Source organism: Dromiciops gliroides, chromosome 1, assembly GCF_019393635.1.
Source record: "Dromiciops gliroides isolate mDroGli1 chromosome 1, mDroGli1.pri, whole genome shotgun sequence".
In the NCBI taxonomy this organism is placed as follows: domain Eukaryota; kingdom Metazoa; phylum Chordata; class Mammalia; order Microbiotheria; family Microbiotheriidae; genus Dromiciops; species Dromiciops gliroides.
Genome location: NC_057861.1, coordinates 72,164,523 through 72,192,277, shown reverse-complemented (window position 1 = coordinate 72,192,277; position 27,755 = coordinate 72,164,523). Strand labels below are relative to the sequence as shown.

General features: G+C 42.4%; 1 protein-coding gene across 2 annotated transcripts in view; it reads left to right on the top strand.

The window, feature by feature from the left end:
• The window catches only part of LDLR (low density lipoprotein receptor), a 44,606-nt gene that overhangs the window by 5,084 nt on the left and 11,767 nt on the right, over nucleotides 1-27,755 (top strand). For both annotated transcript variants that reach the window (XM_043970849.1, XM_043970838.1), the window contains exons 2-10: nucleotides 10,972-11,091; nucleotides 13,483-13,605; nucleotides 14,390-14,767; nucleotides 19,589-19,711; nucleotides 20,130-20,252; nucleotides 20,355-20,474; nucleotides 23,600-23,725; nucleotides 25,065-25,236; nucleotides 25,413-25,640. In XM_043970849.1, coding sequence (XP_043826784.1) covers nucleotides 10,972-11,091; nucleotides 13,483-13,605; nucleotides 14,390-14,767; nucleotides 19,589-19,711; nucleotides 20,130-20,252; nucleotides 20,355-20,474; nucleotides 23,600-23,725; nucleotides 25,065-25,236; nucleotides 25,413-25,640 — 1,513 coding nt within the window. The remainder of the gene's footprint in view (nucleotides 1-10,971; nucleotides 11,092-13,482; nucleotides 13,606-14,389; nucleotides 14,768-19,588; nucleotides 19,712-20,129; nucleotides 20,253-20,354; nucleotides 20,475-23,599; nucleotides 23,726-25,064; nucleotides 25,237-25,412; nucleotides 25,641-27,755) is intronic.

Here is a 27,755-nt window from a genome sequence, read left to right as displayed (position 1 = left end):
TTCCCCATGTTACTGTGCATAAGACTTTTTTGACCTTTCATTATCGTTGTTGACCAATTAGAGAAGTGCTCTCCTAGCACAGCTAGATGTGCTTTCTTGGTTCCCCTTTCTCAATAATTATCCAAGCACATTTGGAGTGAGGATGGGTGATGGTGGGCCAGCACCCATCCATCCTCACTCAGTGGTGAGTTCAGTAGTGTGCCATGGTGAGGATAATCAGAGATTTAGAGCTTGAAGGAACTTTAGAGGTGATCTAGGCCAACCCCACTCCCCATTTTACAAGTAAAGAAACTGAGGTCCAGAGAGGTGAAGCATCTTGTCTAACAGGGACACTGTGGTGCATTGGGTAGAGCACTGGACCTGCAATTATGAAAACCAAGCATTCAAATCCAGCCTCACACACTTACTAGCTGTGTGACCTTGGGCAAGTCACCTAACCCTGTTTGCCTCAGTTTCCTCATCTGTAAAATGAATTGGAGAAGGAAATGACAAGCCATTTCAGTATCTTATTTTCATTTATTTATTTATTTATTTTTTGGGTGGGGCAGTAAGGGGGCTAAGTGACTTGCCCAAGGTCATACAGCTAGTACATGTCAAGTGTCTGAGGTCAGATTTGAACTCAGGTCCTCCTGAATCCAAGGCCAGTGCTTTATCCACTGCACCACCTAGCTGCCTCCCATTTCAGTATCTCTGCCAAGAAAACTCCAATGGGGTCCTAAAGAGTTGGACACAACTGAACCACAAAGGATTGTTTTGAGGTTTGAATGAGAATCTACTTGTGAAAAAGCACTTAGCACAGTGCCTGGCACATAGTAGGTACTTAATAATTATTCCTTAGCTCCCAATGTCACAGTGACAGAGCCAGTATTCAACTCAGGTCCTTGTTTGGCTGATGACATTTGGACCTTTGGTTGTGCATCCATGCTATGGTTAAGGCTGCCCTTCCAAGTCCGGCAGGTAGATGTTAGAAAAGTTCTCCTCCTTCCTTTCTCTCCTCCATACTTTCCTGCCTCTCAGTTATTAATAAAAGTGATTAGCCAGTGACTGGCACCTATAGGCATTTCATAAATTCTTGTTCCCTTCCCCCACCTCCCCACCCCACCCAAAGGCAAATTCTCCTAAAGGAGCTTTTGTTTACTTGACACATCCTGGTTCAGATGTTGTACAAAGATGGACCAGTTGTACCAAAGTCTGTGCTTCCTCTTCATCCTCAGACAGGAAGGGCTGAGTTGAGCCTCTGAGTCAGTGGGGTGACTTTAGCTCCTCCTTTTAGTGACAAAGCACCCAAAATGTCCTTACTCAGGACTTCCTGTCCTCGAGTGCTTCCAACTTTCAGACGTGTAGAATGTTTCTACTGGGAGAGACCTGAGAGCTCTTCTCCAATTCTGCCCTCCAGAGTGATTAATAAACTAAGTAATGAAGTTTACTTTTAGAAGTTTAAACCTTAGAACAGCTTGCAACCAATACAAACCAGTAGACAAAAATTCTGGAAACTTGGGGCTTTTAATCCTAGCTCTGATGCTTCTGGAACCAGGTCACTTCATCTTGGTGCATCTCACTTTCTCATTCATAAAATAATAATGATAATGATCACTAATGTCTCTTTTTAAAAAAATTAATTTACTAGTATTTTTTTAAATTACATCAAAAGACAATTTTTAACATTGATTTTTTTAATAAACTTTTGGGGGGGGGGCGGGGAAATGAGGGTTAAGTGACTTGCCCAGAGTCACACAGCTAGTAAGTGTTAAGTGTTAAGTGTCTGAGGTCGGATTTGAACTCAGATCCTTCTGAATCCAGGACCAGTGCTTTATCCACTGCACCACCTAGCTGCCCATCATTGTTTTTTTTTTTTGTTTTTTTTTAGTGAGGCAACTGGGGTTAAGTGACTTGCCCAGGGTCACACAGCTAGTATGTGTTAAGTGTCTGAGGCTGGATTTGAACTCAGGTACTCCTGAGTCCAGGGCTGATGCTCTATCCACTGCGCCACCTAGCTGCCCCTCATCATTGTTTTTTTATAGAAGTTTGAGTTCCAAATTTTCTCCTTCCCTCCTCCTCCCCCAAACAGTAAGCAGTTTGATATGTTATATATGCAATCACATAAAACATATTGCCATATTAGTCATGTTGTGAAAGGAGAAACAATCTGCAAAAAAAAAAATAATAACCGTTTGCAAAAGGAAAAAAAATGTGGAAAAAAGTAAAGAAAGTGAAAATAGTATGTTTCTATCTTCATTCAGACTCCACCAGTTCTTTCTCTGGATGATCAAGGATCCTAGATAATTCCAAAGGACTCCAATGCCACCCAGAGAAAGAACTGATCATGTATTCCTGAGAAGAGAACAGTATTGGATAGCTAACATTTACTGTGTGCTAATCTCTTCCATCTATGGGTTGTTTTTTTTTGCAGGGCAATGAAGGTTAAATGACTTACCCAGGGTCACGCAGCTAGTAAGTGTCAAGTGTCTGAGGCCAGATTTGAACTCGGGTCCTCCTGAATCCAAGGCCAGTGCTTTATCCACTGTGCCACCTAGCTGCCCCCCATCTATGTTAACCATTCATTTTATAGATGAGGAAACAGATGATGGTGAGAGAGGGGAAGTGACTTTTCTCAGTCCCAGCTGATAAGTAGCTGGAGGTCAGTTGTTTTTTACTGGCACTCTCTTGTGCAAGAAGTGGGAGCAGTATAAGAACTCCAACTTTCTTAGAAATGTGAATAAATCTCTTCAAACTGAATCGGTCCCTACAGCGTGTGGCATGTGATATTTCCAGAAGTGATAGTTAAATGCCATTCATATCCCTGGAGCTGTTGAGTGACAGAATAACACCTGCTCAAGTTTAAGGACTACAGAAGTTCCCCACTCCCAACAGTCCTGGGAAGTAGATAGTCAAGCCTTAGTTTCCCTGCTTCACAAATGAGGAAACAGAGGCTCGGAGAGGAAAAAGGACTTAGCCAAGACTGGGACTGGAACCTAGCATTCTTTCCAGTATAAAATACTGTTGCATGCACTCTCCCAACACAGAATCTGTTCAAAACCCAACTCATTGTCCTCCCTACCAGTTTTCTGGTTCACTTGACAACAGCTTTAGAGCTGAAGGGGATATCAGAGGCTAAGTAGCCCAACTTTACAGATGAAGAAACTGAAACTCAGACAGTGACTTACCCAGGGTCACACAACTCTCTGAGCCAGGGTTTGAACCCGGGTCTTTCTGATTCACAATCCAGCACTGCCCATTATACCACAATGCCTTTCTCCTTCTAACTCTTGGAAATGTCTTGACTCACCCTGGCAACGTCAATTCATCTTTACAAGGGCTTCTCCCATTTCCACTAGCATCTCCTGGACAGTTGGGACAGTTTTCTCTAGTCGATCCATTCTCTCCTCTCTTCATTCAGTCCTGAATCTTGCTTTCTTTGAACCTTGCTCAAGGGAAAGCTCTCTGGTATTTAGGAGCTATCATTACTTGGCCCAACCCTACCTGGCCAAACTTAATTTCAAGTGCTCTCCAGGTTATGACAGTGCAGCATTGGGTGTGTGTGTGTGGGGGGGGTGTCAGGGAAGAGAAGCTCTGGTCTTGGAATCACAACTCCTGGGTTTTGGCTCTGATACTGAGCTGCACCACCTTGGCAAATCATGTCACTGCTCTGTTCCTCAATTTCTTTTGTAACATGAGGATAAGAATACTTACTTAAAAGAGTTGTCAGTAAGACAGAGAGCTTTGTTCATCCTGAAATAACGTGCAGATGTGAAGAACTAATGATTGCTCCTGCACACAAACCTGAGAGCCGCTGGCTCCTTCTCACCCATATTTCTGTTCTTTTTTCCCTTTCTGCTTAGTCATATTCTGTTGATGCTATGAGGTCCAACTCCTCTTCTGACCACTTAAGCTCTGCTGAGATCTCACACCATTAAGTGCTCCATCAGACAATTGGGTGGAGTTCACTCATGGTCTCTTCAGGCAACTGTGCTTTGAAGTCTCCGTGACCTGGTAGAACTTCACTAAACACTTGCTTATTTATTTATTTTTTTAAGTGAGGCAATTGGGATTAAGTGACTTGCCCAGGGTCACACAGCTAGTAAGTGTTAAGTGTCTGAGACCGAATTTGAACTCAGGTACTCCTGACTCCAGGGCCGGTGCCCTATCCACTGTGCCACCTAGCTGCCCCTAAACACTTGCTTATTGTACTGATTATTAGAAAGGAGAAGAAACTCTAGGTCAGTGGGAGCCTTTCTTGTTAACTTCTTTGAGGCGACTTAGAGGCAGCTGGGTAGAGAAGGAGATGAAGCTCCAGGTCTGGAGTCAGGAAGACCTGACTTCAAATCCAGTCTCAGATGCTTCCTAGCTATGGGATCACGCTATTTAACCTCTGTCTGCCTCAGTAAAAACAACAACAACAAAAAAACAAACCAAAACAAAACTGTAAAATGGGGATTATAATAGCACCTACCTCCCAGGGTAGTTGTGAGGAGTAAATGAGATAATATTTGTAAAGTGCATTTAGTGCACAGTGTCTGGCGCATAGTAGGTACTATATCATTATTTAGCTATTGAAGGGCAGCCAGGTGGTGCAGTGGATAGTGTGTCTGGGCTTGGAGTCCAGAAGACTCATCTTCCTGAGTTCAGGTCTGGCCTCGGACACTTACTAGCTGGGTGACCCTGGGCAAGTCATTTAACTCAGTTTCCTCATCTGCAAAATGAGGGGGTTGGTCTGCATGATCACCAAGATCAACTCTAGTTCTATATCCAGGGTGCCTTGGAAGCAGTGACAGTTTTCATGACCTTGGGCAAGAAGCTTTACCTCCTAGACTAAGCCATAAAATGAGGCACCTCTTCATTCTTAAGGCTTATTGAATTGGATTGAGTCTGGAACTAATGGGCTTGGTGTTATCAGCTTCTTTAACATTTAACTGTGACCTATACCCAACACATCAAGCTGGTAGAAGGAGCCTTAGAGTTCATTTGGCAAATCAGAGGTTCTTAACTTTGCATTTGGGGACTGAGCCCCCCCCCCCCATGGTCTGAATGGGGATTTCTAGGGGGTCTGTGAACTTGGATGGGAAAACAGATTCCATCTTAATTTCAACATGATTCATTTCCTTTGAAATCCTATGTATTTTATGTGTTTAACAACATTATTCTGAAATGTCCCTGGGCTTCACCAGACTGCCAGAGGAGTCCATGATCAATCTCTTCATTTTACAGAAAAGCAGACTTGATACTCTGAGAAGTATCCTAATTTGTCCAAGCTCACCCAGAGAGTTAGACGTTGGGGAGTAGATCCCAGGTCTGGCCTTTGAGTGGTACTCTTTCAGTCTCACTAACTCAATCATTCAATAAAGATTTTAATTAAATGGCTACTAAGTAAAAGGCACTGTCTCTACTTTGATGGAGCTTAAATGTGGGGCAGAGAGATACAAGAGAAATAGAGCATTTATTAAGCACTTACTGTATACAACAGGTACTATTAAAGGCATATTCCTGGAGATAGATCTATCTATCTCTATCTATCTATCTACCTACCTACCTCAGAAGCACAGAAAATACATTTTGTTTGGAGTTAGAGACATTTGAGATACACGGTTTTAAAAGCTGTGTCTCAGGCAGCTAGGTGGTGCAGTGGATAGAGCACAGACCCTGGATTCAGGAGGACCTGAGTTCAAATCCGACCTCACTTGACACAACTAGCTATGTGACTTTAGGCAAGTCACTTAACCCCAATTGCCTTACCCATAAAACCCCAAACAAACAAAAAAACAACAACAACAAAACTGTGTCTCTCTACCCTTCTTTATGGCTCCAGCTGATGTCATCTTGTCCATTTGGTGGTGGCTTGAAAGTAATTCCTCCCAGTCCTGTACAGTGAAGTGGTCTGTTTCTTAGCTCTGGAAAATGTACAGGAATTTTAAAAGGCATTCTTTCTTTAAATGAATTGCCTGAGGGGCAGCTAGGTGGCGCACCGGTCCTGGATTCAGGAGTACCTACCTGAGTTAAAATCCGGCCTCAGACACTTAACACTTACTAGCTGTGTGACCCTGGGCAAGTCACTTAACCCCAATCGCTTTACCGAAAAAACAAAACAAACAAACAAAAAAAATGAATTGCCTGAGGTCACAAGGCTTGGAATAGTGAGTTTCCTCCCAGTCTCATACCCTTTCTACCATGCAGATCTCCCTTCTTCTCTAGGGCCATTGACACATTTATTCCTTTCCCTCTCTCCTGGGGTCATGGGGGGAATGAGATCATAGATTTCAAGGTGGAATGGATCTCAGAGGCCATCTTATCCAACCTTTCATGAAAGGAAGTTCAGCTGGAGAGAGGTTAAGACTTCCTCAGTGGCAGTCAGGATTTGAACTCGGGTTTTCCATACTCTTCCCATCCTAGGATCATATTTAGGGTTGGATGACTATTACCTGGACAGTCATCTAATCCACTACACTCATTTTATTTAAAATTATAAAAGTATTTTATTATTTTCTAGTCACATGTTTAGATAGTTTTCGACATTTGTTTTTATAAGATTTCTAATTTCAAATTTTTCTCCCTCCCCAAGACAGCAGGTAATCCGATATAGGTTACATATGTACGATAACATTAAACCTATTTCTGCATTAGTCATGTTATAAGAGAAGAATCAGAGCAAAAAGGGACAACCTCAAAACAGAAAAACGACAGCACCAATAACAAAAAACGTAGTATGATTCAATCCACATCCTTATTCCACAGTTCTTTTTTTTCCCTGGATTTGGAGAGCCTTTTCCATCATGAGTCCTTTGGAACTTTCTTGTACCGTTGTATGGGTGAGAAGAATCTAGTCTATCACAGTTGATCAACACTCAATGTTGATGATACTGTGTACAGTGTTCTTCTGGTTCTGCTCATCTCACTCATCATCACTTCAAGCAAGTCCTTCCAGGTTTCTCTGAACTCCTTCTGCACTTCATTTCTTACAGCACAATAGAATTTCATTACATTCATGTACCACAACTTGTTTAGCCATTCCCCAATTGATGGGCAACTCCTCAATTTCCAATTCCTTGCCACCACAAAAAGAGCAGCTATAAATATTTTTGTACATGTGGGTCCTTTTCCCTTTTTTATGATCTCTTTGGGGAAAAGACCCAAAAGTGGTATTACTGGGTCAAAGGGTACACACAGCTTTATAGCCCTTTGGGCATAATTCCAAATTGCTCTCCAGAGTGGTTGGATCAGTTCACAGCTCCACCAACAATGCATTAGTGTTCTAATTTTTCCACATCTTCTCCACCAGTTCACTCATTTTACAGATGAGGAAACTAGGACCCAGAAATGTAGAAAGATGTACTTGGGGTCATTTAGATGGTAAAGGGCAGAGTGTGTATTTTTTAACACAGGGCCTGGCTCTTAATTCTTCATCATGCTGCTTCCCTCTTGGTTAAATTAAATTGAACCAACCATTAAGGACCTACAGTGCAGCTTATCTCTGGGAATAAAGAGACAGATGGGAAGCCCCTGTGTCAAGAAGTGTATATTTTAGGGGGAGGGGAGTAATGGGACAGTTATAGCATGAATGTTGATAAAGACAAAGTACTCTCTATCTGGTGCTTCTGATAATTTTCTACTTTTCTTCTCTCCATCCCTATTAAATGAACACTAACAGAGGTCAGGAACCTTGATTTTTCTGTGCCCCTCAACACTGAGCACATAGGATTCAGTTCAATTCAAAAGACATTTATTGAAGTCCCAGAAATATACTGTCTCCAAAAGAAGCCTGAGTCAGTGGTTTGAGTTGAATTGAAAGAACGTTTGCAGATTCTTTAAGCAGCAGGTATCCCATAAACCATCCTGGGAAGCTCTTCAGAAGAAACCCTAGTGCTTGGGAAGGACCTGGAAGCATTGAGTCTGTGGCAGGTTGTAAAAGGAGCCTGTTTTCCTCATCTGTGGAATGAGGAGGTTGGAATAGATGGTCTCTTCCAGCTCTCGTGTTATGAGGGTGTGAAAGGAAGATTGGGTTAGGAGTCAGAGGCTCTAGGTTGGGATTCCAACTCTGCTTACTCACCTTATAGATGAAAGGGAGGCCATGATAGCCACACCCCCGCCCAACCCCAGCTGTGTCCTACCCTATTGAGTAATGGAAATTAGCAGAACCAAGGGTCAACCAAAGAATTTGGAGTCAGAGGAGTTGGACTCAAATCCATGCTGTCACTTGTTACCTGTGTTACCTTGGGTAAGTCACTACTTCTTTGTGCCTCAGTTTCATCATCTGTAAAAGAAAGGGATTAGGCTAGATGATCTTCAAGGTCCTCTCCAGCTCTAATTTTTTGATATCCTACAGTTCAAATCCTACCTCAGACACTTAGGAGCTGTGTCATCCTGGACAAGTAATTTAGCCTCTCTGAACCTCAGTTTCTTCATCTGTAAAATGGGGATAATAATAGGAACCCCACTTCATAAGGTCGCTGTGAAGAATAATGAGGTAACAGACGTAAAACGCTATGTAAACCTTAAAGTTCTGTAGGTGTACTGGCTCTCATTATTAGCTAATTTGCACACTCAGAGCCAAGTGATTCATCAGGGGCAAGCTTGGTAGTCAGTGTTCTTAGGACTTCAGTGATCTAGCTGAACCTGCTGCTGATTTCACTGGCCAATTGAGAAAATGGGCCTTGGGAGCCATTGCCCTCAGGCTTGTTGGCTGCTTCTGTTTTCAGATGAGCTCAGATAAGGTTCAGACTCTTGCTTCTAGTGACTTTGTTACTCTCCAGTTTAAGGTACCTGGGTACCATAGCCAAGTTGTGACATGCATACTTCCAAGCAGAAGTTGCTTAAGAGGAAGTGGTTGGGGGCAGATGGCAAGGACTGCATTTGGATGGGAACATACGTCACACATAGTTCAGTAGTAAAAGGGGTTCTGGAGAGATGAGACCGTGGTTGAAAGTTCACTCTTGTCCTCAACTGTGCAAGACTTGCTTCCATATCACTATATATATATCTTGTATGTACATTTTTTTTGGCTTATTGTCTTTCCTATTAAACTGTAAGTTTCCTGAGGACAGGAACTATGTTTTTGTTGTTGTAATTTTTTCCTTGCTTGTTAAGCCCCAGGGCTTAACATAGTGCTTTGGCAGATGGTAAGCATTTAATAAATGCTTATTGACTGACTTGAGGTAATCTACATGAGTATCTCTAATTCTTACCCATTTCCATAACATCCACCCCTAGAATGTACATTGTTTCTCCTTAAATCTTTTTTTTTTTTTAAGTGAGGCAATTGGGGTTAGGTGACTTGCCCAGGGTCATACAGCTAGTTAAGTGTTAAGTGTCTGAGGCTGGATTTGAACTCAGGTACTCCTGACTCCAGGGCCAGTCCTCTATCCACTGCACCACCTAGTTGCCCCTTTTCTCCTTAAATCTTAGTTCTGACTCATTTTGATTTAATGTGTGTGTGTGTGTGTGTATGTTGTGTATGTATGTGCATGTATATGCATACACATACACACACATATAAGTATTGACTGTGCTTGAGCATTTCCCCCTTTTGTCTGTAGGAAGTTTTCTTTTTTGAAAAAGGATTTAGCTAAGACAGAGTTCCTATGCTCATAGAGCTCACAGTTCAGTGAGTAGGAGGTAACATGAGGGAGTCAGACACTAGCACAACCATCATACACCATGTTATGTAAATAATTAGAGAAGTTCCCACCTCCGTGAGACCGTGATGGATTTGTGGTCTCATCAATATGAGTATTCTTGCTAGCAATACAGGTCAGAGCTCATCTTTGTCTACCTATCTTATATGGCTCTTATCTTGTCCATGTCTTTTCATAAAAGCACAAAAAGACTCAACATACTAGGGTGCTTCACCCAGTTTTTCCTGGAATCTTTATATTGTGCATTTTATTAATAAATCAGTTAGTTGGGTCATTCATCAGTTGCCTTTGTTCTCATTAAGTGACTGGCCCATCTTCCCCCTCCCCCAACACACATTTCTCTGATGCCTTCCTTCATTGATACCCCTCCATTGGTTTGGGTGTTTGTCAGCTTCAATTCTTTGGAAAACTATGGTCATACGATATTATCAGAAGAATTCTGGTTTTCAGAGAGAAGCCTGGCTAATTAAAGGGCCTTGAAGTTTCCCAAAGACAATCTCACTCTTCTGTTCAAATCTAGGTCAAGTCATCAAGCATATATTAAGAGCCTACTATGTGCCAAGCACTATGGTCCAATTGATTTGTACTGTCTATTCAAAATATAAATAGTGATAGGTGAGCTTTATATCCAACTGCCTCTCATAGTCTGGACAACAGAGATTCATCCACTTGATTTTTCCTGTATGAATAGTCACAAACCAAGTAAGAGATTAGAGACTATTAATTTACTTACTTGTACTTAGTTACTTTACTTTTTGTATGTCCATCTCTTTACTTTCGTTTGTTTTTTTGTTTTGTTTTTTGTTTTTTGCAGGGCAATGAGGGTTAAGTGACTTGCCCAGGGTCACACAGCTAGTGTTAAGTTTCTGAGGCTGGATTTGAACTCAGGTCCTCCTGAATCCAGGGCTGGTGCTTTATCTACTGTGCCACCTAGCTGCCCCCTTCTTTACTTTCCTCTTAAATTCTCTGCTATTCTGTTAATTTCCCTATGGTTCAGAGCTCCTCTTTATTATACTCAGCTTTGGGGCCCCTGAGCCAGACCCAGTTCTCTAGTTTCAGCAATAGTTGAGAAGAGGTAGCTGAACCACTTGATCGTAATTCTTAGATTTGCAACCCAACTGAACAACGCATAGCCTGGGTACTTTTGGCAGTGAGTTAAACTAATGGTAAAGCTATTTAATGGTACTTGGGTTTCTTATTAGTATTGTTACTTAGCGATCATGACTGGTATTGATTTGACAATTTCCTTTCTGGTTCATTTATTTTTAGCTGTGCTAATTGCCATGAGCCACTTGTTAAGTGTTTAGTTCATCTCTTTTCTTTCCCTCTTGTCTTTATTTTGCTGCAGTGGACATATGTGAGAGGAATGAATTCCAGTGCCAAGATGGAACATGCATCTCCTATAAGTGGGTCTGCGATGGTACTCCTGAGTGTAAAGATGGATCTGACGAAACCCTAGAGACCTGCTGTAAGTCACCTTTGACCTTTGAAAACAGAGATTCTTTGCTTTTTTTGTGTCATAAGCCCTATGGAACGCTTATCAGAAGAATGTTTGTTTTCTAAAATCTGTAATCTAAGGAGAAATGCTAAATTTCAGTTGGAAGTTACTAAAAACAAATTCATTTTTTTTCTTTCCAAATTCATAGACCCTCTGGAATCTATAGAGGTCCATGGACCCCTGGTAGAATGAAGATAATAATAGCAACTGTTCTTCACAGGGTTGTGAGAATCTTGCTCAGTCTAAAACATGATCTCACTGTGATGGGGGAAAACCAAGATGAAGAGAATTTAAGGGAGTTAAGGGCTGTCAGTGATTGGTCTCTGTTAGGAATTGGGAATGTGTGAGTGGGCTGTGAGTACATGAACAGACCTGGCTATCTTGGAGAGATACTAAATGATACTACCCCCGAAATAGCTTGGAACCATTTCTGGTTTGTTTGGTTTTTTTTAATCATAAAAGTATTTCATTTCTAGTTGCTTGTAGAGATAGTTTTCAACATTTGTTTTAATAAGATTTCTAGTTTGGAACCCTCTTTTTTTTTTTTTTTCAGGGCAATAAGGTTTAAGTGACTTGCCCAGGGTCACACAGCTAGTAAGTGTTAAGTTTCTGAGGCTGAATTTGAACTCAGGTCCTCCTGAACCCAGGGCTGGTGCTTTATCTACCGTGCCATCTAGCTGCCCCCTCCTGGAACCATTTCTTAAAGTTAAATTATTTTAAAGGTTTTTTTTTTCTAATTACATGTAAAGATAGTTTTCAACATTCATTTTTGTAAGGTTTTGAGTTCCAAATTTTTTCCCCTCCCTTATTTCCCTCCCCTTTCCCCAAGCCAGCAAACAATCTGATTTAGGTTATATATGTACAATCACGTTCAACATATATCAATCTGCAATATATCTTCCATCTGCATTCAGACTCCATAGTTTTTTTTCTGGGTGTGAGAGTATTTTGCTTGGAACCATTTTGTCTCATAAAATAGCAATTGGGTGTTTCCTTTTGAAAATATATATTTTTTTACCTTAAAAGGGAAAGTTAATGAGCTAATTAGACAACTTTTTGGTAGCTTTTTGGGGGGTGTAGTTGATTTTGGGGGGGTTGTGGGGTTTTTTGTCTAGACCTTTGAGTGCATCAGTGTGGGAACCCCCTTCCACAGATATAGATAGATAACTGCTATTACAGTATTGCCTGGGCCACTGAGAGCTTAAGTCACTTCCTTTTAATCCCACAACTAAGTGTATGTCAGAGGTGGGGCCTGAATCGAGACTTTCCTCCCTCCAAGGGGAGAGTCATCTATACTGTGCCACCTGTTACTGGCAGTGCTAACTGCTTATGATTATGCCATATTTTATATAGTTTCTACACGGTGCTCTTCTCACACTGGTCATATAGGACTGCTGTGATTGGCATTATTGAACTTGCGGGATCATCATGATGATGCCTCTCCTTTCTATAGTGAGGTTATGGGGTTATAGAGTATTTTCTTCACCGCAACCTTGTGAGACAGAATTGCTGCTCCCATTTCACAGAGGAGGCAACTGAGTCTTTGAGAGGTTAAGGTACTTTTCCTTATTTACACAGCCAGTGTCTAGGATGTGATTCAAACTCAGGTCTTCTGACCCTAAGTCTATCCCTCCTAATACTCCACCATGCTTACTTTTCTATCACAAAGCCAGAAGGGCTCATCATTAGGCACCCCTCCCCCAATCTCATTTTACAGAGGAGGAAGTTGAGGTTCAGGAGAGGGGAGAAGATTGCCCACAGTCATATGATTTTTTGGGGGAGGTGGGACAATGAGGGTTTAAGTGACTTGCCCAAGGTCACACAGCTAGTAAGTGTCAATTGTTTGAGGCCGGATTTGAACTCAGGTCCTTCTGAATCCAGGGCTAGGGCTTTATCCACTCTGCCACCTAGCGGTCCCCCATATGATTCTTTCTTAATTTTAATTTTTATTTAATTTTATTTTTTTTTTTTGTGGGGCAGTGGGGGTTAAGTGACTTGCCCAGGGTCACCCAGCTAGTAAGTATCAAGTGTCTGAGGCCAGAATGGAACTCAGGTCCTCCTGAATCCAGGGTCGGTTCTTTATCTCCTGCGCCACCTAGCTGCCCCCTTCTTTACTTTCCTCTTAAATTCTCTGCTATTCTCTTAATTTCCCTATGGTTCGGAGCTCCTCTTCATTATACTCAGCTCTGGGGCCCCTGAGCCAGACCCAGCCCCACCCCACCCCCCAACATGATTCTTAAATGGCTGAGCCAGAACTCTAGCCCAGGGGCTCTTGTCCCTGCTCCTCCACCCCCACCCCATGCCACCTCCTTAATCTTTCTCCTTTGCTGTCTAAAAGAAGCTTGTTGCTGTTTGTTTTAGCATCTGTGACCTGCAAACCAGGAGAGTTCAGCTGTGGTGGCCGCAATAATCGCTGCATTCCCTTATCCTGGAAATGTGACTCCCAAATGGACTGTGAGAACGGTTCGGATGAACGAGATTGCCGTAAGTATGGAAAGGTGCCGAGCGGTGCGGGAGTCATTGAGCGGGGCTCTTGTTAGGACTTGCTGCATGCAGTAAAGCTAACCTCAGGTTTCAGATGTTGACTAATTAAAATTTGAGTGTGGGATACAGTGAAAGTTCGTGTCTCTGAGATCATCACCTGTGACTTTGGGAATTTACCCACTGATCCATTTAGTATCATTTCCTCCTCAACTCTCTAATGTTACCCTTAGTCATTTCCTGCCTGGCACATCCTTCCTTTTCTCCATTCACAAATCCAAATTCTACCCATTCTTTAGGGCCCTTTATACCTCAGCCTTACTTTTTCTGGGAGGCCCTTTTTGCCCCTTATCCAGCCCCAACTAATGTCCCCTTTTTCTGAGCAAGTGTCTGAGGCTGGATTTGAACTCAGCTCCTCCTGAATCCAGGGCCGGTGCTTTATCCACTGTGCCACCTAGCTGCCCCCTATTACATACCTTTTTGTCCCCATTCCCTAATGGTTTCAAGTGTATAAATCCTGTCTCCCCATCCAGGATGCATTTAGGCTCCTTGAGATAAGGCATTTCCCTGTACTAATTCACTTGTCCCCAAGGTATCTACTCCAATAATGAGTCCATAGTAACTTCCTAATAAATACTGGCTGCTGCATGACTCATTTATGTCCAAATTATGTTCAGTTAAGAGATTAGAGAATTCATTAATGTAATAGTCAAAGGACCATATCGTAAGAGGAATTTGAGGGCAGGGTAGATGTTCTTGAAATTCACCAGATTTCCTCCTCTCCTAGCTCCTAAGACGTGCACCCACGACCAGTTCCAATGCCATAACGGAAAGTGTATCTCCCAAGAATTTGTCTGTGACACGGACCGGGACTGTGATGACGGGAGTGATGAGCTGAATTGTCCAGACCCCACCTGCAATCCAGCAACGTTCCGGTGCAACAACACTGCATGTATCCCCAAGCTATGGGCCTGTGATGGCGACCCGGACTGTGATGATGGCTCTGATGAATGGCCTCACAACTGTGGGGGACATAACTTGGTCAAGGAGATCAAGCCTTGCTCTTCTCTGGAGTTCCACTGTGGCAGTGGGGAGTGCATCCACATGAGCTGGAAGTGTGATGGGGGTTATGACTGCAAGGACAAGTCTGATGAGGAAGGCTGTGGTATGTCCCCGGAAACTTAATTTCCCAGTTTGCCATCCTGTCATTCCTCTGCTTGATAAATTTCAGTAGATCCCCAATGCCTACAGGGAAAAATCCCTACTCTTCAGCTTAGTACTGAAGGTCTTCCCCATTCTGGCTTTCTACCTGTGCACATCCAGTAAACACTGTCCATTTATTCAGCCAGACTAGTCATCTGATTGTTTCCCCTTACCTCCATTACTGCTTTTGGTCTCCTCCTTGGTCCCCTAGTATGGAATGCCTTTTCTTTCTCCTCTCCATTGTCTTGAGTTCTCTTCCCACCTTTCAAGGCCCATTTAGGAACATAGGACTTATTTACAATCGGAAGGACCCTTAGAGATCATCTGGTTCAAGTCTCTCATAGTTTAATAAGCCCTCAAAAGGAAGTGAAATGACTTCCTCAAGATCACAGAGATAACAAGTACCTGAAGATCTGTGCAGGAATTTGATAGGACCAAAGCTCTATGGAAAGTCATGGGGCCTTATGAAACTTTAAGGTATAGGGGAGTAGCTATGAGGAAGGGATATTTCCAGATGGGACCTGAGGGGAAGATGTTCCCTAAATGGGTCAGCTGCCCCAATTACCCCAGTGTGCTTACAACTCTTATCACCTTCCCAGAAGTCTTCCTTGATTCTTCCCCAAATTCTCTTATCATTCATTGTGTGTGTCCCTCATTTGTCACTCCGACTGATTTGTGTATGTATCAATCCTGTGTCCCTGGTAAGAATTCTTGAGGGGTAAGCACTACTTTATAATACTGATTTTGCTTTCTCTTAAGTACAATCCACTGGCATATTCCTCTAAATGTTAGTTCCTTAAAAGTAGGGACTGTTGGGGGGAGCTAGGTGGTATAGTGGATAAAGCACCAGCCCTGGATTCAGGAGGACCTGAGTTCAAATCTGCCTTCAGACACTTGACACTTACTATGTATGATCATGGGTAAGTCACTTAACCCTCAGTGCCCCCCCTCCCCTCAAAAAACCAAAAAAACTAGAGACTGTTGCATTTTTGCCTTTGTATTCTTTTTGTGTATGCCCATGCAAACACATTGGTCCCTTAGACAATTTCCCCTTTTCTTCTCATGGGAATTTTTTGTCTTTGTGTCTTCAGTATTTCATTTGTAATCTATACATAAGCACATGTCTGCTTCTGCTACAAGTCTCTATCAGCTGTTCCTGGGGGAAGGAATTGTCTATGATCTCTAAGCAGGGTACCATTGGGCATGCCCACTTCCATGGGCAGATGTCCCTTAGATCTTCCTAAGGCATAGGTCCTGTAATCTCAACAGAATGATTGAAAGAAATCATCTAATTGACTAGGGACTCCCCTGATAAACTTCCTCCCTATTTTTGAGAGCTTTCCATCCCTTTTGCGCTGAAATACTCTTGAATTTTTATTCATGAATTCCTACAAATTCTTTTTCTGAACTCATTGAAAACTGCTCTTCTAAAATCTATAGTATATGTCAGACTGGCCCAGATTCCTTCTTTTCTTTTATAGACTCTAATGTGGAGAGTTCACATGCTCCCAAGATTCCCATTACTACTACCTCAGGGGACAGTTCCTCATTTTTGGTGAGAATTAGACCCAGAATAGAAGTATCTTTCCCTATTTCCTCCATCTTTTGGTGGAAGAACTGAGCATCAAAAGCAAGTCAGGGGGCAGCTAGGTGGTGCAGTGGATAGAGCACTGGCCCTGGAGTCAGGAGTGCCTGGGTTCAAATCCGGCCTCAGACACTTAACACTTACTAGCTGTGTGACCCTGGGCAAGTCACTTAACCCCAATTGCCTCACTTAAAAAAAAAAAAGGCAAGTCAGGAAGCTATTATCTATTTTACTTTTGGCAGAAAAAAAAAGTTCTAACTGATGCCCAGATCACTTAGCTATCACTAAATTCCTCATCTATTTTTTTTCTTTTTATCAAGGTGGTCTATAGTATCCGAAAGTAAAAATAATCATTCCTGCTTCTCCCTCTGTTGACCATGTGAGTGAGATTTTCCCCACCCCTTAGATATAAGTGACTTAACTATGGTAGAAATCAGTATTATGGACTACAAACGGTGATTTATTTAATTTTGAGTGTTCTCTAGTCTCTTAGGTTAATAATGTATATTCTTGGGGCAGCTAGGTGGCACAGTGGATAGAGCACCGGCCCTGGATTCAGGAGGACCTGAGTTCAATTCCGGCCTCAGACACTTAACACTTACTAGCTGTGTGACCCTGGGCAAGTCACTTAACCCCAATTGCCTCACAAAAAAAAATTAATAAAAATAATGTATAATCTTTAGTTGATTTCTTGTAAATTTGTCCTTAACTAATCTCCCTCTCCATCCTAGTTCCAAGGTACATTTGTGGTTAACCGCAACACTAAAAATAGTATCTTCTAAGCTGAAGTAGCCAATCAGCATCAAGAACCCTAAACATAACCTCATTTGCTTGACTGACTTGACCAAATCCCTGATTTGGCTGTCTGCCAAGCAAAACTATGCCCATGTCCCTGTCTTGTCCCCATGAGCCACGTGGACACCCTTGATCACGACTACTATGTCAGTTTCTCTTTTCTGTATCATTTAGATTGTATAATGGGAGGGATTTGTCTAAAATTAGTAGTGTATAAATACTTAGAAGCCCTGTACGGGTATAAAACCCTGTTGAGGCCCAGACTCGGGGTCTTTCAGGTTCTACCCCTGACTGACCAGGTTTATTGTGAGACAGGTATCCTCTCTCAATAAACCTATCTGTCTAAGGTTTGGAGACTTTGCTTTCTTTTTCTTCGTCAGACTTAGAAATTTTCGTGACAACCATCAATCACCTGGATGTTCTCCACTCTGCTTCCTGCTTCTGGTTTCTGAATTTCCTCATGAGTACATCTTTTTAAAATTTTTTTTTTTATGAGCACATCTTCTTAATAGCTATAGTGAGATGCTATCCTCTCCACTTAAATGGCTTTTTCCTTTTATTTTAGGTACAGTACAACCTTCTGGAGTCATATTCTAATAGTGGGTCTTAGCTGATAAAGTCTGAATGATACCTGGGATGTCAAATTCACCTCCCTGTGATAGGATTTGTAGTTCATCTTGCTTATTATCCATACTTTGTGTGTTTATGAGACCACCATGACTTTTTCAGCTAGCTCCTTTCTTGGATTTTTTCCCACTATGAATTTCCAAGACTCCCACAATTCTTCATACATTATAACTCTGTTCTATGGTGTCTAGCTTGGTGGATTTATGTACAAAAAACTTCTCCTTTCAATTTAAAGCTATTTTACTTATAGAACATAGATTTAGAGCTGGGAGGAACCTAAGAGGATTTCTATCTATGCTATCTTTTTTTTTTTTTTTACAGTGGAGGTAACTGAGACCCAAGGTAACTTGCCCAAGGTCACAAAACTGTCAAGTGACAGAAAGGAGATTTCAACCTAGGTCCTCTGATTGCAAATATGCTCTTTCCCATTAAGTATGAGGTCCATCCCTGGCTAAGAATTTTAAGCCATGCTCCAGGAATCCAAATCTTCTGCTCAAACACCATCTTCTTAACCATATGTTAACTTCCTATATCTGCCTTCACTCCTGCCTTTGATTGGCAGCGGTGAGGAAAACACCATCTGTGCTTCAGAGGTCTCCAATCTCTTGCCAACACGTCATAATCCTTTTTGATGCTTTCTAGTTTTGTTTCAGCAGTGTCATTTGTGCCCACAAGAATTGTCTGAAGTGGGTTGAGAAGTCCCAGCTTTGCCAAGTCTTGAAGTGTTTGGTTCTCTGTCACATTCTGGATGGATTCCCCAGGAAAACAAACACAACAGATTTCTCAACAAATAATACCTTGTGAGCAGGGCATGTCCAACCATCATGACTAGTCTCTTCCTCTTCCTGTACTGTATGTATGTCTCTTACCTGACACCGCCTAGAACAGGCAACAACTTTTTCCTCAGAAAGAGGGTTCAACTCTCTTCTCTTCAGGAAGGTGCAGATTTGTAATGTCAGTTGTCCTTTTTCATCTCTTTCTCTTTGTCACATTCTTCCAAACTCCGAACTCCTGGCATTGGTCAAGATGTCCTCCATCCCCTTTCTCTTTCAGATTCTTTTTCTGCTTCTTTCTTCCCACACTGAGGCCTTTCATTTTTCTCCCAAATAGATAAACCGGGAGTGTGGAGAGCTGGTCCTCTTGGGAGCTTCTACCATCTTTTCAAGTCTTTGATTTTAGATATCTTTTTCAGAATGCAGTTTTTGTAAATGTTGCTGAGTTTTGTCCAAAGGGAAACTAAGAATAATTGCCTTCCCTACTTGAAATGAAAAATAGTACCCTTCCTATTCAGAGAATTATTCCTTCTTTCCCTTTCTTTACTTTAGTGGCAAATGATTAATCACCCCAACCCTGTTTTCTCAAATTTATTATGGTACATTTTAACTCAGCACAGTATGTCCCAGCCTCATGTTTTTTGAACTGGAAACAAAGAATTGAAGTTGGCATAATGTTTCTCTGGCTACAGTGTTACTTTCCACTAAGCTGTTGTTGTTTTTATCTCTTTCCTCCCTCTGGTTACTGGTTCCTTTAAACAAAAAAGGCAGGGCAGCTAGGTGGCATAGTGGATAAAGCACCAGCCCTGGATTCAGAAGGACCGGAGTTCAAATATGGCCTCAGACACTTGACACTAGCTGTGTGACCCTGGGCTTAGCCCTCATTGCCCTGAAAAAAAAAAAAAGGATGAAAAAATCCCCCACCTCATTCTCCTGTTGGGGAAAATCCACATTGATGGTAACAATTTAGGAATAAATATCTCTTTGTCTTTCATGTTCCCAGTCAAAGGCACCTGCCGCCCTGATGAATTTCAGTGCAATGATGGGGAGTGTATCCACGGGAGCCGACAGTGCAACAAGATATATGACTGCAAAGACTTGAGTGATGAGATGGGCTGTGTCAATGGTGAGGCCCCGCAGATTATTGTCACTATTGCTCCAAAGGAGTTCTGCACATAAGCATCATTGATGAGAGGGAGGAGATTAGTGCTTGGCAAGAGAATTTCGTGTTTCTGATTGTTTTATTTATATGGGTGACTTCATCCACATGGGGACCTCCCAGTGAGTTGGCATTGGCTCTGCCACTTAGTCCTAGAGACTTGTTAGGGCACTGAGAGCTTAAATGTCTTGGCCTTGCCAATATATGTGAGACACAGGAATTGAACCTGGGTATTTCTTATTCCAAGGCTGCTTCTCTCTCAACTATGCAATGTTCCCTTTTGATACTGGGTTTATTACTGAGAAGACTTTAGAAAATATGAATAGCAAGAGGCTCCAAAGTCTGTCTAATGGTCTTTTTTCCCGTCTGTTTTTATTCATTATAGTAACACTGTGTGAGGGCCCAAACAAATTTAAATGCCACAGTGGAGAATGTATCACTTTTGACAAAGTGTGTAATGGACTCAGAGACTGCCGTGACTGGTCTGATGAGCCCCTCAAGGAATGTGGTAAGACAGAAACTTGTGAATTTGGCTTTCAGAGATTGGAAGTAGGAACTGGGCTTCTGGTCAGCTTGAAGAGCTGAAATTCACCAAGTTTTCTTTGCTTAGGAACCAATGAATGTCTGGACAACAAAGGTGGCTGCTCACATGTATGCAATGACCTCAAGATAGGGTATGAATGTCTGTGCCCTGAAGGCTTCCAGCTTATTGACCAGAAGAGATGTGAAGGTAAAATTCTGAGTGTTGTTCCCTCCATTTACATCTCCTTGACATGGGGGGGGTTCATGGAGAATGTTTTTGGTAATGTGGGTTTGTGGAAAGAGACCTGTATTTGGAGCTAGAAGTCTTGTGTTCAAATCCTTTTTCTCCTACTTAGATTTATGACGTCGAGCAAGTTTGTACTTCTCTACCTTAGTTTCTTAATCTGTAAAGTGACGAACTTGGATTAGGTAGCCTCTAAGGTCTCTTCTAGCTCTATGACCATGATCCTAAGACTATAACTTAGGAAAAGCCATATAAGCTTCCCATGCCTCAGTTTCCTTCTTTGTAAAACTGGTATAATCATAGTAGCTACCTCCCAGATGTGTTTTTTGGTGGTGGGGGGCAATGAGGGTTAAGTGACTTGCCCAGGGTTACACAGCTAGTAAGTGTCAGGTGTCTGAGGTCAGATTTGAACTCAGGTCCTCCTGAATCCAGGGTCAGTGCCTCTTCTGCTGGACCACCTAGCTGCCCCCTACCTCCCAGAATTGTTGTGAGGATCAGATGAGATAATAATTGTAAAGTGTTTAGCACAATGCCTAGCACATAGCAGGCACTTAATAAATGCTTATTGACTGAATGATTGGTCTTTATGCTATTTAACATTATTATCACTACATCATTTTTCTTGGCAAGGCAATTTGGGGTTAAGTGACTTGCCCAGGGTCACACAGCTAGTAAGTGTCAAGTATCTGAACCCGGATTTGAACACAGGTACTCCTGAATCCAGGGCTGGTGCTCTATCCACTGTGCCACCTAGCTGCCCTCTAACGTTATTATCAGTGTCTTAGATGGCCTGCTTATCAAAATGTCAGTGGCACTGAAAATTGATATGAAGCTGGAAAGGTTGGTGAATTTACTAGATGATAGCATTGGGATTAAAGAAAAAAAATTGATGAGCTAAAAACTTAACGGGATAGAATCTAATATAAAATAAAATTTAATAGGGATAAATGTAAAGTCTTACATTTGGGCCTAAAAAGTCAACTTCTCAATTTGGGAAGGTGAGATTAAACAGTTCATTTGCAACAGATTTGGGTTTTTTAACGAACGGTGAGCTCAAAATAAGTCAACAGCTAATGTAATCTTGAGCAACAGTAAGATACATGATGTCTATAACATGGGAGATGTTATGTTCTGTTCAGTTCTCAGGACCACAGTTTAGGGAGGTCATTGATAAGCTGGAGTACAGGAGGGCAGCCCAGACAGTGGAGGGCTGTTACATAAAGACTGAGTGAAGGGGCAGCTAGGTGGTGCATTGGATAGAGCACTGGCCCTGGAGTCAGGAGGACCTGAGTTCAAATCCGGCCTCAGACATTTAACACTAGCTGTGTGACCCTGGGCAAGTCACTTAGCCCCAATTGCCTCACCATAAATAAATAAATAAATAAAAATAAAAGACTGAGTGAAGAAAGTGGGTGTGAGAAGATTTGGGGGGCATAGGATGGCTATTTTCAGGTAGTTGGAAGGCTGTCACATAGGAGAAGGAACCAATTTACTCTAGATGCCTTGTAGAGCAAAACTTGGAGCAATGAATTTGAGTTGCAGAGAAGCAAATTTAAATTCAAAGTATGGGGACATGTCCTAACAATTAAAGCTATCCAGAAGTGGAATGGGGTGCTTTGGGAGGTTTCATTTTCTTCTTCATTGGAGGCTTTTTAGACAGCAAACTCTGGTTGACCACTTGTTGGGGATGATGTAAAGGTGGGTGGTCCTTGTTCAGATGTGGCTTGGACTGTCAGTCTCCCTTCCATATCCTAGGATCTGTGATTCTCTTCATCTAGGGAAATCTTGGTTTGAAACACTTTGACTGAACTGTAAGTGCTGGTCATCCAGAACTTGAGAGGACCCAGGGTAGAAGACATTTTAGAATAAGATAGAACAAATTCAGTTGTCTTTTCATTTTTTGGGGGGGTGAGGCAATTGGGGTTAAGTGACTTGCCTAGGGTTACACAGCTAATACTTTTTAAGTGTCTGAGGCTGGATTTGAACTCAGGTCCTCCTGAATCCAGGGCCGGTGTTCTATCCACTGCACCACCTAGCTGCCCCCAGTTGTCTTTTCTTAATGGAAAAATCACTATATAAAATGATTTTTTTTTTTTTGTGGGGCAGTTAGGGTTAAGTGACTTGCCCAGGGTCGCACAGCTAGTAAGTGTCAAGTATCTGAGGTCAGATTTGAACTCAGGTCCTCCTGAATCCAGGGCCAGTGCTTTATCCACTGCACCACCTAGCTGCCCCCTGCCCATCTGTTTTAAAAGAGGAAGTTTTCTGACGTGGGAGTACTCTTTGTAATGAACAAAGTCACAGGTCCAGTCCCTCTCCTTGCCCCTTCTCCATCACTGGCTAAGAACTATCCCAAATTGAGAAGTTTGAATTGAAAATTTCACTAGGACTGAAATTATCCCCCCAGAATTCCTGGTGATCTTGGGTCAAATGGCAGGGTCCTATGGAACCAACCCAGTATAGATAATTCTTCTCCAAGGAAAAGATAAGTAGCCCTTGACTTCTGAGCCAAGTAGGAGCTACAGGATTGGAATTTGCTGAACCCCTTTCTCCTCACATGGATTGTTTCATCTTCTCTGGAATTTAAGTGACATCATCCCACGACCCTGCTGTTTCCCTCCTATTTCAAGATAGGTGGTACGTGGCTAGAATGGGAGACCTGAGTTCAAATCTAGCTTTGGATACTTGATAGCTGTGTGACATTGAGAAAGTTACTTAACATCCATCTGCCTTGGTTTCCTCATTTATTTGTTTGTTTATTTTTGCAGGGCAATGAGGGTTAAGTGACTTGCCCAGGGTCACACAGCTAGTTAAGTGTCAAGTGTCTGAGGTTGGATTTGAACTCAGGTCCTCCTGAATCCAAGGCCAGTGCTCCATCCACTGTGCCACCTAGCTGCCCCGGTTTCCTCATTTATAAAATGGCGATAATAATAATCCTAACACCTGCCTCCAAGGGTTGTTATGAAGAGCGAATGAAATAATACTTGTAATGTCCTTTTCAAACTTTAAAGCACTCTATAAATGCTGGCCATTATTGGCATTGTTGCCATCATTATTGCTCTTATCATTGCTCTTATCATGCATATTCTCAGATATTGATGAGTGCCAGAACCCGGACACTTGCAGCCAGTTCTGCGTGAATCTCCAGGGAAGTTACAAGTGTGAGTGTAATGAAGGCTACCAGACCGACCCAATCACCAAGACCTGCAAGGCCATCGGTGAGCCCAGATCTCTTGATCTTTGCAGTGGAGGGGGAGGAGGTGGGGAAAGAACACTACAGAGCAACAGGTGAGAAATATTGGTGATGGTTCTGTTTAAACAAAAAAATCTTTAGGGAATTTCATCACCTGAACTTTGTCATAGGAACCCAAAATGAAACAACAGATCAAAATGTTCAGCCACCCAGGCCTGCTAGCTCTCCAGAGCTGTTGAGCAATTAGTGAACAGCCTCTCTCCCCCCGCACCCATCCCCTCAGGGATCACCCTAACTGAACATGTTTCTCTGGAGCTCGCCTTAGATAAGCCTGTAGTAACTCCTTCCATTCGATGGATGGTGTTTTGCAGTTTGCAAAGCAGCCTCCACTGTCCATTATCTCACTTGGCCCTCCCATAACCACTGGGGGAGAAGGGGAAGGTAGTCAAGGAGGAAAAGGTCTTTATTCTTATCTTACAGATAAGGAAGCCTGGCCTCTTAGGATTTAAGTGTATTGCCCAAGTTTATATGGATAGTAATCCTTAGAGTAGCCTAAACATTCCATGTCTTCTGACTTCCTGCCTAAGAGCTCTTGTTACACAATATCTCCTCATCAAATTATGTAGCAGGAGGGGGCTGCTAGAGGTGGCGCAGTGGATAAAGCACCTGTCCTAGATTCAGAAGGACCTGAGTTCAAATCCGGCCTCAGACACTTGACACTTACTAGCTGTGTGACCCTGGGCAAGTCACTTAACACCCATTGCACTGAAAAAAAAAAAGATTATGTAGCAGGTTATTTACTGAAGTTGCTGGTACATGTAAGAAATAGAAAATGTCTTTAGTCACTCACTGGCTATTTGTCAAGGGTATCTTTTCACTTTGGGAACTTAACCGAGAAAATAATAGAATATTCTTCATGGCTTCTTCCTGGGTAGAAATCCTGAAGTTGGAGAGATCATGGAATGAGTGGTGTAATGGGAAAGGGCACTAGATTGGGACTCAGAAGACCTGGGTTCAAATCCTGGCTTTTTTTGCGTACTCACTGGGTGGCCTTGGGTAAAGCCAGGCCTTGGGTTCTTCATCTATAAAATGAGGGGCTCAGACTAGGTAATCTCTGAGGTCTCCTTCCTGTTCTAAATAAGATTGCTTAAATTTCTATCCATTCTCTGTTTTTCTTCCCAATTCTAAAAAAGTGAGCAAAATACTCACATCTGTAGAGTTTCATTATCAGTTTTTCTCTAAAGGGGTTTACTTGTTCTCAGAAACAGTTGTTGCCCACAGATATTAGAGACAGACAGCATCTTAACTTTCATATAGAATTTTGGGGGGGTCCTCTTCTCAAGTTGTTTTTCCTTCTGTCCTAGGCACTATTGCCTATCTCTTTTTCACCAACCGCCACGAAGTGAGGAAGATGACTTTGGACCGAAGTGAATACATCAGCCTCATTCCAAATCTGAAGAACGTAGTAGCCTTGGACATGGAAGTTGCTAGCAATAAGATCTACTGGTCTGACCTATCACAGAAGAAGATATATAGGTAAAAGAGAATTGGATTTTATGCATTTTTTTTAAAATTACATTTCAATAGCTACATAGGTTTGGTAACTTCTTCCTAGCCTCCCAGATTTCCTCATTAGCTAAGCCCAAAGGTCTTGGGGTAAAGGAGAAACTAGCAACTTTACCTAATCCTTTGATCCCTTTGTTTCATTCTAGCTCTGAAATTAACAATGCCCATAGTTTTTCCACTCATGACACTGTGATCAGTGGGGATATCCAGGCTCCAGATGGCATCGCAGTTGACTGGATCCATGGGAATCTCTACTGGACAGACTCTGTCCTTGGTACCATTTCTGTGGCCAATACCAAGGGCTCCAAGAGGAAGACACTTTTCAAGCAGGAAGGTGCTAAACCCCGGGCCATTGTAGTAGACCCAGTTCATGGGTATGTATTTCTAAATGTTACATGAAGCACTGTGGGGGTATTGGGGTGAAGGAAAGAAGATGGAAATTCATAGTTACTGTAATTTTACTGAGGGTAAAACATTGCCCCTTGAAAGCAAAAGCTAGCCTTTTACTAAGTGAGTTGTGGGGGTTATATCTCTATAGGAAGACTAGGGACATGACACCGTGAGAACCCAGACAGTTGTGCTGACACAGGAAGTAGTCTAACTCTTTTGGAGGTTCCTTTTTAGGATCATAGGATTTAAAAAGTATAAGGAGCCTTAAAGAGTATCTAGTCTACTCCTCCATTTTTTTTTTTTTTTTGGTGAGGCAATTGGGGTTAAGTGACTTGCCCAGGGTCACACAGCTAGTCATTGTCAAGTATCTGAGGCTGGATTTGAACTCTGGTCCTTCTGAATCCAGGGCCGGTGCTTTATCCACTGCGACACCTAGCTGCCCCTACTCCTCCATTTTTTTTTTTTTTTTGCGGGGCAATGGGGGTTAAGTGACTTGCCCAGGGTCACACAGCCAGTAAGTGTCAAGTGTCTGAGGCTGGATTTTGAACTCAGGTACTCCCGAATCCAGGGCCAGCGCTTTATCCACTGCGCCACCTAGCCACTCCCTACTCCTCCATTTTTACAGATGAGTAAGGTGGAGCCCAAAGAGATTTTAGTGCTTGGCTCAAAGCCACACAGGCAGTCGGTAGCAGCAGAAGCAAGATCCATACCTAGGCTGCCTTGGCTTCTTTAAGTGAGCCATCCACTCGGTGGGGGTTATATAGTCTTTCTTTTCGTTTTGAAAACTACATTTGGAGAATTGGATTCATTCCTAGCACCACCTTTGAACAGTGTTGACCTCTTTAGGGCATATCCAGAAGAGGGTGACTAGAGGGATGCTTCTAGGGTATCTGGATTTCATGTCATATGAGGAAGAGTTGAAGGGAAGAAAAGACTTAGGGAAACTTGAGTGTTCTCATCAAATACTTTACCTTATTTATTTTTTTTTTTTGCGGGGCAATGGGGGTTAAGTGACTTGCCTAGGGTCACACAGCTAGTAAGTGTCAAGTGCCTGAGGCCAGAATTGAACTCAGGTCCTCCTGAATCCAGGGCCAGTGCTCTATCCACTGGGCCATCTAGCTGCCCCCTCATCAAATACTTTAAAGGCTGTTGTGGAAGAAGGGTGTAGGCTTGTTCTGGATAGCCCTATAGGTCAGATCATTAAAGGTCAAGCAATTAGTTTCAGGGAGGCAGATTTCAGTTTATCTTAAGGAAGATTTATCAAACAATAACATGGGCTGTGTTGGGAGATGGGAAGTTTTCCCCTTGAAATGTTCAGAGACAGGCAGGATGGTGCCTTACTCTGTAGGCGAGTCTTGCCTGTTGCACCAGAAGTTGGCCCAGATAACCTATAAAGTACCTTTGAAATTCTAGGATCTGCTTGCTCTGTATAAAAGCAAGACAGCAAGAATAACTTAAGTATACAAGAACAGTAGAGTAAATATTAATAATATCCCACCTCCTGTCTCCCACTTTGCAGTTTTCAGAGTCATTAACGAGTTGTAGGTTGGGGCATTGAAGGTAGATGTCATGCTGTCTCTCTCTCTACTGGAAGAGGCCCTCATCCTGGCTCTTGCTATAGGAGAATCTGTTGAAGAAAGTAGTAATATTTACCCTAAGAGGATAAGACTTAGTAGATGTGATATTAGACAAGTATTTGAAGGGTTAATGCAGAAGAGATAGCCTTGTTCTGCTTGCCTCCAGAAATCAGATGTGGGAGAATTGGGGTGTCTGTTTATTGCAAAGAGACAGATTATGGGGGCAGCTAGGTGGCGCAGTGGATAGAGCACCGGCCCTGGAGTCAGGAATACCTGAGTTCAAATCCGGCCTCAGACACTTGACACTTACTAGCTGTGTGACCCTGGGCAAGTCACTTAACCCCCATTGCCCCGCAAAAAAACAACAAAAAACAACAAAAAAACAAAAGCAAAGAGACAGATTATGGCTTATTGTGAGGAGAGTTAAATTCCTCTCTAAATATTAATTTCCCTTCCAGGTCTGAAATCTATAATGCTACTATGACCTATGTTTTAAAGCTCTCCCAGAATGGAATGGGCTAT